Source organism: Cimex lectularius, unplaced genomic scaffold (assembly GCF_000648675.2).
Source record: "Cimex lectularius strain Harlan isolate CLEC.00 unplaced genomic scaffold, Clec_2.1 scaffold111, whole genome shotgun sequence".
Classification (NCBI taxonomy): Eukaryota; Metazoa; Arthropoda; class Insecta; order Hemiptera; family Cimicidae; genus Cimex; species Cimex lectularius.
This window is the reverse complement of record NW_019392681.1, coordinates 90,108-106,767: the sequence shown is the minus strand read 5'-3', so window position 1 is coordinate 106,767 and position 16,660 is coordinate 90,108. Positions and strand designations below refer to the sequence as shown.

Sequence of the window (16,660 nt, the reverse complement as noted above, 5' to 3'; positions counted from 1 at the left end):
TATATAGTTACTAATTGTGAGTAGGAACTATTTTTTTATAAAGATTGAACAACTTACTCCACGATTTATCATTTCTATAATATAATTGGCTACTTGTTATAGAATTCATGTTAATGTTGCTATATAAGTTCTGGCTACCGTGTATGTAATGCTGAAAAATAAAAAGTAAATCAAATCAAATTAATTCAAGACCTGTACTTCCAGAAACAATGCTGTATGGGTTTATTTATTTTCTTTCCCTCCACTATCACTCAAGTATAATTATTTGTATAATTGTATAATATTTTAGGAAAAACTTTTTTTGTTTTTATTTTCTTCAATTTTGATCATCCTGTGCCTTGATCATCAGTTTTGGTTTGTCAGACAAGTTTTGGCATTTCACCACGTTCAATGGTGCATTATTTCTTTTTATCATTTATTTTTATGCTATGTAGTCTTAAGTAAATCATTTTTTTTCACTTTTTGTAAAGGCAGGTTCTATTCTCAGATTTATTTTTATTATTTCTAAGTTTTCTAGCCGAAGGTCGTGGGTTTGAATCCTGCTCATGACATTAACTTTTTTATATCAAGCAAAACCGTACATAAAAATGTAAATTATGATGTGTGCTGTCATTCGTCTTTTTTTTTAACTGTTTGTCATGTAGACACAATCACAAACCACTGAAAATAGCAAAATGAGCCTGACAACAAATCAGCAAGAGGAGTGCATACTTTGGTCATCTCTGATCATCTTGGAGTTTCATTTTTCTTGTCGAAACGACTTACAGAAGGCTTAATGCTGAATATAGTCTGACGACCAAAACAGCACCAGGCAGATCAGGGTGACCAAATTGGTTATTTACACAAAAATCCCAATAATTTGGTCAAAATTTATTCCGCAATTTATTGTGCAATTTTGATTAATCATAAAATTTTAACCACGTTTAAAACTGTGAGATTGCCGCCCATTGTCTGTGGGGTGATGAACGTGTAATTGATAGTTTCGATTTTTCAAATTTGTTTAAAGACATTTCCAATTATGGTAACAGTATTGAATCTGAATCTGGCTACATTGCTGGCAGCTTGGTCTGTCGGACCTGCTTCACCACTATTTTGCCATCTTCAGTGAGTCTGTGTGATTGTGTTAAAACAAGTTTGTTTTAATGGTTGCTTATGTTGGCATTATCTTTCTTTGGTAGATTAAATCTTTTTTTCTATTGTGTAAATATACTTGACATAAATAAATGTAACGAATCTTAATTTTTTTTTGTACGTTTTGATAAATTATATTTACTTTTGTCAGCTTTTTCTCATGCCAAAACTAAAAAAAGTAAATAAACAAAAGGAACTAACAATCCAGAAATATTTACTTTACTTTAAAGAACTTAAATTATTAAATTAATTATAAATTATTATAAGTACTTGGACACTAATTTTTTCCTATTTATTTTAAAAAGATAAATAGGATGTTATATAAAGAAAAAGAATTACTATTTTTTAAACATTTTATTTAAATTGAACACATTGACATTTCGACTAGGTTGCACACTACAGTGTTTTAAAATTTGAAATATTTATTTTTACCAATCAATTGGTTTTAAAGTGACAAATCTTGATATAATAAAGACGAGGACAATCGTCCCCGTAACGAAGCATATGACAAAAGTGTAAAAAGAGTCTTCATCAAAGACGTCCGTAAAAGCCGGAATCTGGTTGTACAGGGTGTCGATCAACTTGACGTTGTAGCCCTCTTTGACCTGGTTCTTAGGCATCGTCGGTGTGTTTGGTTTCGAGTCAGTTTAACGCCTTTTATTCAACGTCTTCTTCGCCGATTTAGTCGTGACTATAACTGCTGGTTCTTCTTTCGGTGCTAGTACTGTGATGTGCTGGTTGTAGAGTTTTAGCATCTCAAGCGCAGAGAGATTGGCACTGTTGAACACCACCTCCTCTCCGTTGGCTAAAAATGTGTCAAAACGGTTTATATATATGCTGTTTAAATTTTACTTCGCTAGATTTTTGTTTGATTGTTTAAACCTACCTAGGCCAAACGTAATAGAAGGATCAGTTCTATCGCAGAGCACTTGGGTTTTAATAGAACAATTCAGATTAGTCTGTTGTACTTTTTTCGTTGACAAATAGTACAGAAAGTACCTAAAATTAAAAACCAATTTTTATTAATTAATGTATTTTGTTTTTTGTGTTTTTCTAGGGTCAAAATGGATCTGCCTTTCCAAGACCTGCCCATCATACATAGAGACACGTCCACTATGGTCGGAAAATCATTTGGATCAGGTAAAAACATAATTGCCAGAATTGAGCGATCATAGCGTACCTCGTTTGCTCGACCTTAGGATGAAAAGGATCGAATTTGATCTGCACCTTTTTGACTGGTTTGAGTGTAACGGACCTGAGCTGTTTGCTTATCGCAGACGTCAATCCACCACTTTTTGATATTGTACCGGAAAACGGGATTGACATTATTTGTTAGGTCTAGTTAGTAGTAAAGGTTATTTGCCCATTTTCGACCTATTGGGCGACCCGACCTGATGACGCGTTCCGATTCCCGTCTGAAACGGTGTCCGCGCTCAGATCGCGATTAAATTCCCGCTCTTTCATCATCATTTTCATTCTTCCCTAACTCCTAACTCTTCTACCTAAATCCAACTTGAACAACTGAACTAAAAGTTTTCCCCAAAAATCTACCTTGCATAAATAAAAAATAAAAAAATAGCCCAGAGGTTAATTGAACAAAGAAAAGCGGGGATGAGAAAAATCAATAATCTCTCATACCTGAGATAGGAAAATATAACTACTATTAATAAACCCAAACCAATTTTATCCTTTTATTGAAAACGATAATAATCAGCAAGTTTTATGCTTAATGTACATTCTAATATGTGAAGCAAATTGGAAAGAGTTTAAAAGAAAGTCAAGTCTCTTTTGTTATCATTGTTGTGTATTTTCCTTCATTTGCATGCTCCAATAAATTACTACATGCTGGATAAAAAACATTATTAAATGTACGTACAGATAAAGACAATTATTGGGTTCAAACCCACTCATGAAATTAGCTTTTTCATCTCAGCCAAGACCTTACATAAAAAGAATAATTAATTGAAATAATTAATATGGTCAATTAGACCACTAAACATAAATGGATTAATATCTAATAAAAATAAAAATGATAATAAAAAGTAAAATATTCATATAGCCTACTCAAAGACAAAACATCTGCATACTCCTATTTTGTTGTTTACTTCAAACAATATGTATTTTTATTCATATTTATTTTGATGTTAACCAAATTGAACAAAGCAATTTATGAGTTAAAAAAAAAAATTACGGTAGTTTGAAAGAAAATTCACTGAAACCGGAAAATCATTTAGTGATAGATCAAAGTGACCTATTAAAATTGAAATTTAATCGTTTCTCACCATTGGAAGAATAATGTCTCATACGCTAATGTAAATTGAAGACCTATATAATTTTCTTGCTATCTGCCCTAAATATGCCAAAGGACAGAATAAATGGTGTGATGCGAAACACATTAGAAGGACATTTATTTGAATAAATGGAAAAAAATGACTTTCTTAAGTAAATTGTCATTTTAAGTAAGAAGCCAAATTGTACCGCGATAATTTTTTTTTTTAAATCCTTATATTGTATGAAATATCAAAAACTATTTTTTAAATTTTATTATTATTTTTTGTAATATTTTCTTGTGGAACTATCCACTAATCTGTTTATTACTTGTTATTTCTCTATTCTAGTTCTCTTCTGCATTTAGTTAGGTTTCTCTTAATTTGTATACATATTTGCAAACTTAATTAACAAATTTAAAAGTTTTTCCCCCAAGATTTTTATTTTTTTTAAAATAACTTAATATTTATTATAGTATATTTATATTGTTAGTCTAACATTCATTTTATGTTTTCCCCGCAGTGTCACTGGTCACAAACTCTCCTTTCTTTCTATTACAACCTACAAGAATTTTTTTTTCAAGCCTCGAAAAGTGCACAACCCTTTATGGTATTTTAGCACTTTCTACGGTTCCTCTTCACATATTTATTTAGGCATCAAATTCCGAAGAGGCTGTAACGTTTCTGGGCTAAAGCTTTCCAGTCGCAAAGAACACGCTCCAATGTTCTCTCTGTTTCTTCATGACAAAGTTGGAAAGTTTCTGCCTTTTTTTTAACATGGTAATTAAATGGTCAGTACAAAGACATATTTTTCTTAGTTCCTGCCTTCTGAGAGAGAGATTTTTGTTTTCTTGGTTGATGTTGATGAAACTTCTTTGATTGTTTGTGATGTTTAGTGACAGTTAATGATTATTTGGAGGTTGTGAGATGCGGTCTGGTGTGATATAGGTTTAGAAAAATATTTTCTTTATCGTGCCTATGTTTTGATCTTTATTGAGATCATTTTCAGGGCTCAAAGTGTTTGTTTTCTGCATAGATGTGTCATTATTGGGATTGATTTATTGAGCAATATCTCACTGGCACTCTCAACACAATACAATAATGAGTATAAAATGATCTCAATAATGATCGAAACGTTGGCACGATAAAGAAATTTTTTTTTAAACCTACATCGCACCAGACCGCATCTCATGATCTCCAAATATTCTTTGATTGTTTTGCACCTGGTGAATTTCTTTCTTTCTACATACATTGTTTGTATGATATGTCTTGATTTATTCATGCAAGGTGGGGTTTGTATTGTTATTATTGGAATTGGTATGTTATGTATAATTAATTAGATCTTCTACGTCAATTTTTTAAAAATTGTCTACTGTTTCATTTCCCTTTTAGTGCTGGACGATCACCAATTTTTCAGTGAAATCAAAAGAATTTTTTTTGGTAATCCTAGTGTGTCCGATCCCCTCCCTCGGCTTGCACCGATGACCAGAAACGGCGCGCGCCCCGTCGTGCAAATTGGCCCGTGGAGTTTCGCGTTTTGGTAGGGGAGACGGACGCCCGATGGCTCATCTGTCGCCAGTCGCCCTCCGTGACGTCACGGTCACAAAGTAAGCAGCCATGTTGATAAACTCCGACATCAGTGTATTTTAAGAGGACCCGACCATTCCCTTTAGGTTTTCTCCCTGTTAGAAACAAATTATCCTAAAAAAGGATGTATCCCGTCGGCCAACGTAAGTAATATTTATATCTGTTTTAACCGACTAGATACCACCGACCGGAATTAGGTTAATATAATGTAGCCACGCGCTTTATTTAGGCCCTATCTGGGGAAGGTCAATTCCAATCTTTATCCATTTTCGTAAGGGGGATTTTAATATTTTCCCACCTTTATTCGCCATAGTGGGCGATTTTCTCTTTAAAACATTACCGTCGGCTTCTTTCAGTTTGTCGGATTTATTTCACCCCGGGGTACGACGATTTCTTCCACTTGGTGTATTGTCCCATGGCAGGGTGAATGACCTGATTTAAGTCAGCCAGTTTCTCGATTTTATTTGTCACAAAAGGGCCGTGGATCCTTCTTTTCAACCGTCTTTCCAACTATAATAGTTCATTTATAATAATCGAAAACAGATTCGTTGGAAAGTTTTAAATATAAGTAACCTCAACGACGGTTATTATTAATACAGTACTCGCTTTTTATCAATATTCCTATTGAAATCACCTGGCAGTCGTTTATACAATTATTAAATATAAAATATAATATTTCATCATTTGTATTTATTATTTGTTTCTTTGTGTTATAAAAATGTGATTTTAAGTTTATGAATAAACCCTGAACCACCTTATGTTGCATGATTTCATGGATGATTCATAGTTTCTTCTAAGTCTTCCCCCATTTTTCTTACACACATTTCACTATATTTTAGTAAAGAAATACAAACTAAAGAAAAAGAAGAGAACAATTTTAAAAATTAACCACCCTGTGATGTACTGTGCACATTTTTCCAATTATTTCTATTAATAAAATAATAATTTAATAAAATATTCTGTGTATTTCTTTAATTTATGAATCTTTTGAGGTCTTTCTTGACCAAGGAAGTGCTTCGCTTGTTTAAACATTTCTGGGCATGTCTGAATTAGTGATAATTGCAAGTAGTTGTTTTTTCCAAGATGGAATATGGATTCCATGTATAAATTTTTAGTCCAAATTGAAATTTCTTATTGTTTGACTTTTAAGCCACACAAAAGACAATTAGTAAAATCTTGAATAAATTGACTTTCCAACTGTGATAGTTCATATACAATATTTGAAAACAGATTCATTGGAAAGTTTTAAACCTAACTAACCTCGATGATAGTTTCTATCAATAATCTTATTGAATTCATCTTAGTTTGTTTATATAGTTATTAAAATTAAATATATTTATTCAACATGATTTTTTATTATTTTTGTGTTAATACAAGGTTTAAAAAGTTTCAGAATAAACTCAGAACCATTGTTTTGTTTCTGTAACTATTCCTCTATCTGTTAAGGTATATTTTAGTCAAGAATACCAAATAAAGAAAGATTAGAGAAATAAAAAAATTGACCACCTTGTGATATTCTGTTTACATTTTTCCAATGATTTGTACTAATAAAATAATAATTGAACAAAATATTCTGTGTATTTCTTTTAATTTAAGAATCTTTTGTGGTCATTCTTGGCCAAGAAAGTGCCTCGCTTGTTTAAACATTTCTGGGCGTGTCTGAATTAATGATAATGGCAAGTAGTTTTTTTCCGAGATGTTGGAACATGGATTCCATGAATAAATTTTTAGTCCAAATTATATTTTCTTATCGTTTGACTTTTAAGCTACACAAAAGATTATTAATTAGTGGAATATCTTTAATCAATTGACTTTCAAAATGTGATAGTTCATTTACAATATTTGAAAATTGATTCATTGGAAAGTTTTAAACCTAAACACGATGACAGTTTTATCAAAAATCTTACAGAAATCGTCTTGTTTGTTCATATAGTTATTAAAATTAAATATATTCTATTAGACACAAATTTTATTATTTTTGTGTTAAAACAAGGATTAGAAAGTTTCGGAATAAATGCAGAACTATCATTTTGTTTCTATAACTATTCCTCTATTTGTTAAAGTATATTGCAGTCAAGAAATATCAAATAAAGATTAGAGAAATAAAAAAATTTACCACCCTGTGGTATGTTGTTTATATTTTTCCAATGATTTCTATTAATAAATAATTTACCAAAATATTCTGCGTATTTCTTTAAATTACGAGTCTTTTTTGTTGTTCTTTGTCAAGGAAGTTTCTCACTTATTTAAACATTTTTGAGCGTGTTTGAATTAGTGATAATTGCGTGCAGTTTTTTTTGCTGAGATGTTGGAACATGGATTCCATCGATAAATTTTTTAGTCCAAATTGTCATTTCATATCGTTTGACTTTTAAGCTCTTCAAAAGAATATTATTTAGTAGAATATATTGGATCAATCGACTTTCTAGCTGTGATAGTTCATTTATAATAATTGAAAACAGATTCGTTGGAAAGTTTTAAACATAAGTAACCTTCAAAGACAGTTTCTATCAATAATCTTATTGGAAAATAACAGTTGCAAAATTAAAAATATTCCATTTGACACAACTTTATTATTTTTGTGTTAAAACATGTTTAAATACTTTCAAATAAACTCAGAACCATTGCTTTGTTTAAAAAGAAGAGAAAAAATTTAAAAATTCACCACCATGTGATATTCTGGGCATGTTTTTTCTCAATGATTTCTACTAAAAAATATTAAATAAACAAAATATTCTGCACACTAATTTAATATAAGAGTCTTTTGTGTTCGTTCTTGGCCAAGGAAGTTCCTCACTTATTTAAACATTTCTGGGCTGTCTGAATTAGTGATAATTGCTTGTAGTTTTTTGCCGAGATGTTTGAACATGGATGTAAATGTAAATTTTTAGTTTCAATTATCACGCCTAACCATTTAACTTTTAAACCCCTCAAAAGAATATTGATTAGTTGAATATATTGGATCAATCAACTTTCCAACTGTAATAGTCCATTTACAATAATTGAAAACATTTGTAGGAAAGTTTTAAAATGTAAGTAACCTCAACGACAGTTTCAATTAATAATCTCATTGAAATCATCCGACAGTTTGTTTATACAATTATTAAATAAAAAATATTCTTTTCAATACAATATTTTTATTTTTGTGTTAAAAAGAGGTTCAAAAAGTTTCAGAAAAATGGCTAATTTGTGCCTAAAATAATAATTTAACCAAATGCTCTTCCTTTAATTACATTATTTTCTGGTCATTCTAGGCGCAGGAAGTTCCTCATGTGTTTAAACATCTCTGGGCATGTCTAAATTAGTAATAACTTGTAGTTTCTTGCCAAGATGTTGAAATGTGGCTGCAAATTATCATTTTTAGTTGTAATTATCATGCCAACTTTCAAATAAGATTATAGATTAGTGGAATATGATCAACTTTCCTCATATCGGTCGACGAAGAGTATCAATGGTCCATTTACAATAAATGAAAACAGATTCAGTGGAAAGTTTAAATATAAGTAACCTTGATGGCAGTTTCAACTGATATTCTTATTTAAGTTGAATGTTTGCTTAAAATGTTCTATTTGACACAATTTTATTATTTTTGTGTGTTTAAAGAGTTTCTCAATAACCTCAGAACCATTATTTAATATTTCATTATTTCTTGGAAGATTCATAGTTTTCTCCAAAGTTTCCCTCATTTTTATAAGTATATTTTATGTTTACCTTTACCAGACAGCATCTCACGATCCCTAAATAATAATTAGTATATTTTACTATATACATATAAACATTTTATAGCGTATTTTGTATGTTTCTTTAAGTTAGATTCTTCTGTTGCCATCACATGCTCATACATTTCCAGGCATCTCTGAATTTATGATAAACGCCTGCAGTTCAATATTACCATATTGTTTGAACAAGTCAATGTTAATTTTTAGTTAATTTATAATTTTTCTGCAAAGTGTGGGCGAGATGAAAAATTAGTGTGAAACTTGAACCCTTGATTGACCTCCCGGTCTATACCCCAGACCGAGTCAGTTACTTTACTTTACATAAAAATTAGTAAATCACTTTAGCTAATTCGGACCAACTAAAAACATAGGTTAATTTTTAGTTAAATTTTATGCCCCCACAAAATATTATTGATTAGTGGAAAATCTTTATCAGTCAATTTTTCAACCATGATATCAAGGCATGTGAAATGTGACTCTTTGGAGTTATAAGTAATGAACAACATTGCATTTTTCCTCAAAAAATTGGATGGTTTTGCTGTCTAGCCAATAAACTCCAACATGTCTAAAAACATTATCTGGGCGTGTCTGGTCCATCACATTGTTTTACAGTATATTTTGACTGAACAATGCGTTTGGTTACTTTAGATTTGAAAATTGTCAAGCCAATCATTATTGCAATATTTTGTTGTGAGTTCAGTGAAGTGATGAACCTTTAGGTCAATCTGTCTAGGTCATCCTTGTCTGCCTGTCTGCCTGTCCTTGCTGGTTTTCTCTCACAATATTCTGTGGGCCAATTTCTCAATTGTATACTTAAAAAAAATTGAAAGTTTAAACCAGCAAGAATACACAGATCAGGATAATCAGTGAATGATTAAGTTATCTATAATTCTCATGATTAATGTTATACATTTCAATATCCACAAAAAACCTTATTCAATTACAAATTTGAAGTGAAACAAGAAACCTGCTGTCCTTGAATAATATTAAAGATGTTATAATCTAATTTTTCTGCATACAGCTATTTTTAACTGTCATTTTTTTCTTACTAGAGCTGCACAGAATTTATTTATGTGTTGTTTATGATGTATGCTTATAAATGCATTTATTTAAATATGTGTTTCTTAGCGACCTATTGTTTAATAATTTTTTCAATAATTTATTTAAATACTTGATGTTATAGAAATTATATATTAAATGGGTATAAATATATATTTTGTATACACTCACTGGCGCAACCCGCAATGATGTTTGCCAAATAATTTAAATATTTAAGTATTATTCTTACATAACCTGTAAATAAATAATTTACTAATTGCATGAACGGCTTTAATATCTTTAGTCTTGCAAACATTCTTATTTCAAAAGAAGAATAGTATGAATAAATTAAAACTAATGTTGTAATTCATGACACTACTGTTTTTTTCTCTCTCTTTCTCTCTCTCTCTCTCTTTCTCTCTCACTCACTCACTCACTCACTCACTCACTCACTCACTCTCTCTCACTCTCACTCTCACTCTCTCTTTTAACTTGAGTAATTAAAGAAGAGTGAATTTTATGAAAAAAGTAACTAATAGTTTTACGCTCCTGCTCACCGACCTCATGAAAGATTTGAGCATGCCTTATGCTTATTATTTTCATTGGAAAATTTTTAAATTATGCTTGCCCTATGTTAATGTGTTCAAATAATATTCTAAGAGATGTGGCTACCAAAGATTGTGCATGCAAAAAGGGACTTGCCTTTTTACATTGTCTCTTTTAATAATAACAAATTAGCCTCTGATTGAATTGAACTTTTCGTTTATTTTGTTTTTGTTTCCCACATTTTGAATATCTCAGTGAGTGATAAGTTTTAGCAAGAATAAAAAGGAAAAAACTTTTTTTTTAATTTGAGACATATGATAATTAATTTGAAATTAATCTTCTTCTGCATGTGTTAATAGGGTTCCGGAGGTATACTACCAAAGGACCCTTTTAACAAGATAAAGAGTGGCGACCAAGAAAAGTTCTTGAAGGGATCTATCCTAATTTCATAAGAGGATGTTACCCGGCAACAACGGAAAAGGTTGTATGAATTTATTTTAGTTGTCAGAAGGGGGTCAGAATTTTCTGTTGCAATAAGACAATTGTCTCTACTAGTATTTTTTTAAACTGTAATTTTATATAGAACATTTTGTGTGTGCTCCTTTTTTTTATACCTAATTTCATTCAGTTTCAGAAATGGTGCAGGTGTACACGGGAAATTTTATTTTATGTGTTATTAACTGAAATTTATTAATTTCTTAGAGTGACTTAGTAAAATAGATGCCTTTTATCACCCATTTGCATTTTAATTAAATCATTTTAACAAAAAGAAGACAGATTGGATTATAAATGACTCCTTAATGATTAAATGACTATAACTATTTAGAAAAAAAAAATCCTTTTTGTGAATTTGCAATAAATATACAAGATCCTAGTCAAAGGTCAAATTATTTCCGTGCGGACAGATTGATGCAGACATCCCAGTTGAAACATCATTAATTATAATAGAAAAACACAAAGTATATTAATGATTCTTGCTAAAACTTACACAAATTTCTCTGTTAGGATTTAGAATTTTCATTAGGCTTTCTTTAATTAGCCTCCTAAGTATTTGCTTTTCTGTATCCTTATTTTTGTTTACACTAGTTTTTAATAAAATTAGCGAGATAAAACTAAACATGAAATTTTCAAAGATTGTTTTTTAAAGGCTGGGATGTTTCAAGAAGTATTGTCATAGAAAATAATTTCTTTTCTGATGAGGATTGATCAAAATGTGGATTCGGCTCTCCTTACATATAAATCTGACTAGACTGGAAAAAAATAATCTTCCTTCTGTGATATATATGCTTACCTTAATTTTATATACATGCTGATATATAAAATTCCGGACTACAGACTATATCGGATCAGAAAATATATATCTTAAAAAAAAAAAAAAAAATGGGCGCAGAATTTCAATGGATTAATAGGGCACAAATTATTTTTAAAAAATTCAGTAACTTGTTAATAATAAACGACAGATTGGAAAAACGTTTTTTATTTTATTTATTTATTTTTAATTAGGCCTTTTGATCTAATAATATATTACTGTGTTTGACAATATAGCAAAATTATTAAACAAAATAAACTTATAAGTCTCGTGGAAAGTACATTGAAGGAATATTGTCGTGTTCGTTAAAAGCTGTTTTTGTTGTGAGACTTAGATTTGATACAAATTTCTCTTTACCCATTTCTTTTTCTTATAGTGTCATCTCATTTGCAAAGGGTTTACAATTGGCATAAATATGTGCAAATGAAAAAACAAGGTGTCTTTATAAATATTTTAGCCGCAACTGAGGCACGAGATGATGCACTTGCTGTTTGTCGCTCTGTTTTTGTTTTTTTATTTTCTGATTTTTAAAACGCCTGTCCATGAACTTTTGTTATTGTTAATGTTGACCGCAGAGAGCGGCTGGTCCTCACCAGGTCAGGGCTCACTTCCTATCACGCAGGATCCGCAAGACCTGGGTATGTCCCTTGCACGCATTAACCTGCATTTGTTATAATCTTAAACATTTTTTTTTTCTTCAAAAAATTATATTTTAAAAACGTGCATGGCGTGTACATAGTGTTCTTATTATTTGTTGTAAATGCTTAATTTTTTCTCTCAAATTTTTATTTTTATTTTTGAAGAACTTCATCCGATCTGTTTGTTTTCTTAATATTTCTTGTTTTTCTTGTTTAGCAAATAGTTTAATAATAAGCGTATTATTCAATATTGTCATATTTTCTTCTTTTAGTTTTCATTATTATTTAGTGGTTTGTGTATAAAACTGGTTTATTCGATTAAAAAATAGATATATTAAAAAAATAAATCCGATTGACACTTTTCTCTACAGAGGTACTTTGTTTTCTGTTATAAATTTTAAAAATTGACACGTTATATGTTATGCATAATATTCCTCGCATGGTCGGAAAAGAAAGAAAAAAAAACAGCATGCTCACAAAAACATATTTAAAAGTGTAAAACATATTAATGTTTTATTAATTAATACAAATTTGTTTGTTTGTCAAATCAATCGCTTTCTTTTAGGTGATTAATTTCTCTTTGTTAATGAATAAAAGTATGCTCTTTTTTGTATATTTTACAATCTTTAGTTTTGACATCTGAAAGTAAAATACTGTTTATAAGGGAGATAACCAAAATGGTACAAATTGAAAGAGGAAAGATAAGCTTGTTTACTACTGGTCAGATAAGATTTTAGACAAGTTATTTTCAATAAATTATGCGCTATTATGATATACAAATTCTTTCAAACATTGATACGCCTCACAGACTTTCAAATGAGAAACTATAACTTGAAAAAATAGTTAAACTGGAAGTAAACATGGGCAACAAATAAATCTTAATCTGTCGTAATGTTATCTATAAGAAAAGTATACATTTTAGATCATTGTTATACAAGTTAAAATATTGCATTTCTTTTTATTGCTGTGGCAAAATTTTGTCAAGCCAATAAATAAGAAAAAATAATTAGTAATGAATGCTCCAGTTCCAGTATCTTGATTGCTGTTTATTTCAATTAATCTGTAGTATTTAATTATATTGTAATTATGTAGTAATAGCAGAAATCAAAGTAGTATGTTGTACAACTATATTAACCCTTCCGTATTTATAAAAAATATATTGATTACTTATTTAGTCATTGTACTGCTAATGTAGGTGTCTCTTAACAAAGTACATTGTGTTGTTATTATTATTTTTTAAATGTACTGAGTAAATTTTTTTAAATAGTTTGTTCCACTATGAACATTTACGACTTACCCTTTACGCAAGGAAGTAAGGCAAAAAATGTGTTTTCATTTTATGCTAGAGCCCTGACCAATTTTTCTCAAATCAACAATTTTGACAAAATTTCTCTAGTAAAGAAAGACCTTCTTTATATTTAAAAAATTATTATGTTTTGAATAAATAACACATAGATTTAAATTAATGGATGTCATAGTTTAAAATAAATATCTGAAGATTCTATTGATGATTGTACAGCGCCGCCAGTGGGACCGCCTGGAGGGCCTCCAGGAGGGGCAGCGCCTCCTGGGGCGGTTGGTGTGCCCCCGGGAGCCATCGCACTCATTCAGCCTCAACCACCACATCAACCTCCTGATTTACCAAGTGAGTATGGGTTATTGACAACGTGTGGTGTTTAGTGACCATTAGTTAATGATTATTTGAAGATCGTGAGATGCGGTCTGGTGTGATGAAGGTTTAGAAAAACATTTTATTTATTGTGTCAATGTTTCGATCTTTATTGAGATCATCTTCAGGACCTGGGATTTATAAACATTGTTAAAATTATTTTTTTCGTGTATTTGTAAAATTTAAACAATGTTTATAAATCCCAGGCCCTCAAGATTATCTCAATAAAGATCGAAACGGCACGATAAAGAAAATGTTTTTGTAAATCTACATCACACTAGACTGCATCTCACGATCACCAAATAATCGTTATTGACAATATAATATTTTAAGACCTATCTTTCATGTCATGCTAATGAGCTTAACATCGCATTAACTCATATTTTACAAACTGAACAATTCACAATGTGGAATATTCTTTTAAAATCATGATTTTTTTTCATTTAACCAATCATTGTTTTGTGGCTGTAGGCCGGCACAATTATTATTTGAATTCCAACATTCTAATAGGAGAAAGGTAGACACGTTATTTATAAGTTTGAAAAGTACATTATTTTTAAATTCTTGTTCTGTGGAATTTGTTTGATTAAATGTAATTTTATTTTCCCTTCTGATAAAAGAATTTATAATATTTGTAAAAAAAAAAATTCATCCACATTTGTTTCATAATAAATTATATCGATAGTATGTATGATTGATTTTTAAATATTTTCATTCAGTTTGTGGAATGTCTTAATTTTATTAGTGATAATAATAATAGCCACACAATCCTTAAAAACAATATTGATATTCGGTTTTTTTAGTGTTCACATGCCCGAGAAGGCCGAACCTCGGACGTGAAGGCCGGGCGATTGTCCTAAGGGCGAACCACTTCCAAATAACGATGCCGAGGGGGTTCGTCCATCACTATGAAATATCGATACAACCAGACAAATGCCCGAGGAAGGTCAACAGAGAAATTATTGAAACTATGGTTCACGCTTATTCGAAGATCTTCGGGAACTTGAAACCAGTTTTTGACGGGAGGAGCAACCTATACACAAGGGACCCAATATCTATAGGGAATGAAAGAATGGAATTGGAGGTAAAGCTGATGACATTTAAATATTAATTTTTTAAATTGTATAAAGCACAAATAGCATATGCACGTAGGCACATATATTTAGTAAATATTTATTCCTGGGTGTGTGCGTTATTACGAAGAACTATAACCTTACTTAAGCCAGGAACACACCTGATGCTACCTGACACCTTGCCACATTTTGATAGGGTGTGCACATCTATCCGACGTCAAGTGCACGCCACGTACAGTCCACAGCGTACATCACAAATCAGTATCACAATTGCAACGCCACTTTTGTTCTTAATGCATTATTTTGAGCAAAACCGCGTAATAAATTGTTAGTTAAATTTTACGAGCACAACCATGTAATAAATTGTTTGTTAAATTTCATTGTTTTAAAAAAAGTTATTCCGGTGTTTTGATAAATTTTCTGCCTAACCATCATAATTAATTTTTATAAAAACTCATAAATTTTTGATCTCGTTTAATTTGGTTTATATTTTGTAATTAATGTAATGACAAAATTACATATACATGGTTAGAAATAAACTACAAAAAATATGAGTGTCCTGTTCTGATGCTATTCTACGAAAATGGTGTAATGGTATGAGCAAAAGCATGAAATAAATTGTTAATTAAATTTTAAAAACAAAACCGTGTAATAAATTGTTAGTTAAATTTCATTGTTTTAAAAAAGTTATTCCGGTGTTTTGATAAATTTTCTGCCTAACCATCATAATTAATTAATTTTGATAAAAACTCATGAATTTTTGATCTCGTTTAATTTGATTTATATTTTGTAATTAATGTAATGACAAAATTACATATACATGGTTAGAAATAAATTACAAAAAATATGAGTGTCCTGTTCTGATGCTACTCTAAGAAAATGGTGTAATGGTATGAGCAAAAGCATGAAATAAATTGTTAATTAAATTTTAAAAACAAAACTGTAATAAATTGTTAGTTAAATTTATTATATAAAAAAATGATATTCCAGTGTTTTGATCAGTTTTCTACCAAACCATTAAAATTAATTTAAAAAAAAAACTAATGAATTTTTGATCTCGGTTAATTTGGTTTACATTGAAATAAGTATGTTGTAATTAATATAACGACAATAATACATGTAGTTTGAATAAAAATATGAGTGTCCGGTTCTTTTGTCTTCGACTGTACTCGATGCTACCTGNAGCTAATTTTTTTTTTTAATAGCTTTATGAACATGCGTATTAGCTGTATGTATTTGTTTTTTCATAAAAATGTAGTTGGGGGAAGGATAGGATGAAAAAAGGGGCCAAAGGCAACGGTGGGAATTGAACCCACGACCACTGGGTCATTCATGCTGACCACTCAGCTACCGGAGGTCTTCCTAATTTTTCATTAAGCATCCCTTTTCAATTTATATTTTTTTGCCTTCAAAAAATTAATATGTTAAGATACCCAGTGATATTCTGAGCAGTACTAAAGGCCAAATGAGCCCCAATAAATACACTGTAGGTTATCAACACTGATAATAATTTGGGTCATAAAATAAATTTCAAAAAATTAAACTAAATAAATAGTAACAATTTAATAGCAGACATGGTCAAAAAAATTTTTAAAAAAATTAACAGCAATGAATTTTTTAATGTTTAAAAGAATATTTCAAAATAAAAAATCGTTTTAATAAACTAATTTACTATCCTTATGC

The 16,660-nt window shown here is 30.2% G+C and overlaps 2 protein-coding genes across 2 annotated transcripts in view; one reads left to right on the top strand and one right to left on the bottom strand.

Moving 5' to 3' along the window:
* LOC106668600 (protein argonaute-2) overlaps positions 1–16,660 on the top strand; it is a 30,150-nt gene that overhangs the window by 6,692 nt on the left and 6,798 nt on the right. The window contains exons 3-6 of the mRNA XM_024225634.1: positions 2,189–2,271; positions 12,173–12,235; positions 13,755–13,880; positions 14,708–14,993. Coding sequence (XP_024081402.1) covers positions 2,196–2,271; positions 12,173–12,235; positions 13,755–13,880; positions 14,708–14,993 — 551 coding nt within the window. The 5' untranslated portion in view covers positions 2,189–2,195. The remainder of the gene's footprint in view (positions 1–2,188; positions 2,272–12,172; positions 12,236–13,754; positions 13,881–14,707; positions 14,994–16,660) is intronic.
* LOC106668606 lies at positions 1,471–1,933 on the bottom strand. The gene has a single exon (XM_014397513.2). The coding sequence runs from the start codon at positions 1,749–1,751 to the stop codon at positions 1,560–1,562; it is 192 nt and encodes a 63-aa protein (XP_014252999.1). The 5' UTR covers positions 1,752–1,933; the 3' UTR covers positions 1,471–1,559.

Excerpts from the sequence above, each read along its gene's own strand:
- LOC106668606 (XM_014397513.2), bottom strand. The coding sequence starts at position 1,751 with ATGCCTAAGAACCAGGTCAAAGAGGGCTACAACGTCAAGTTGATCGAC.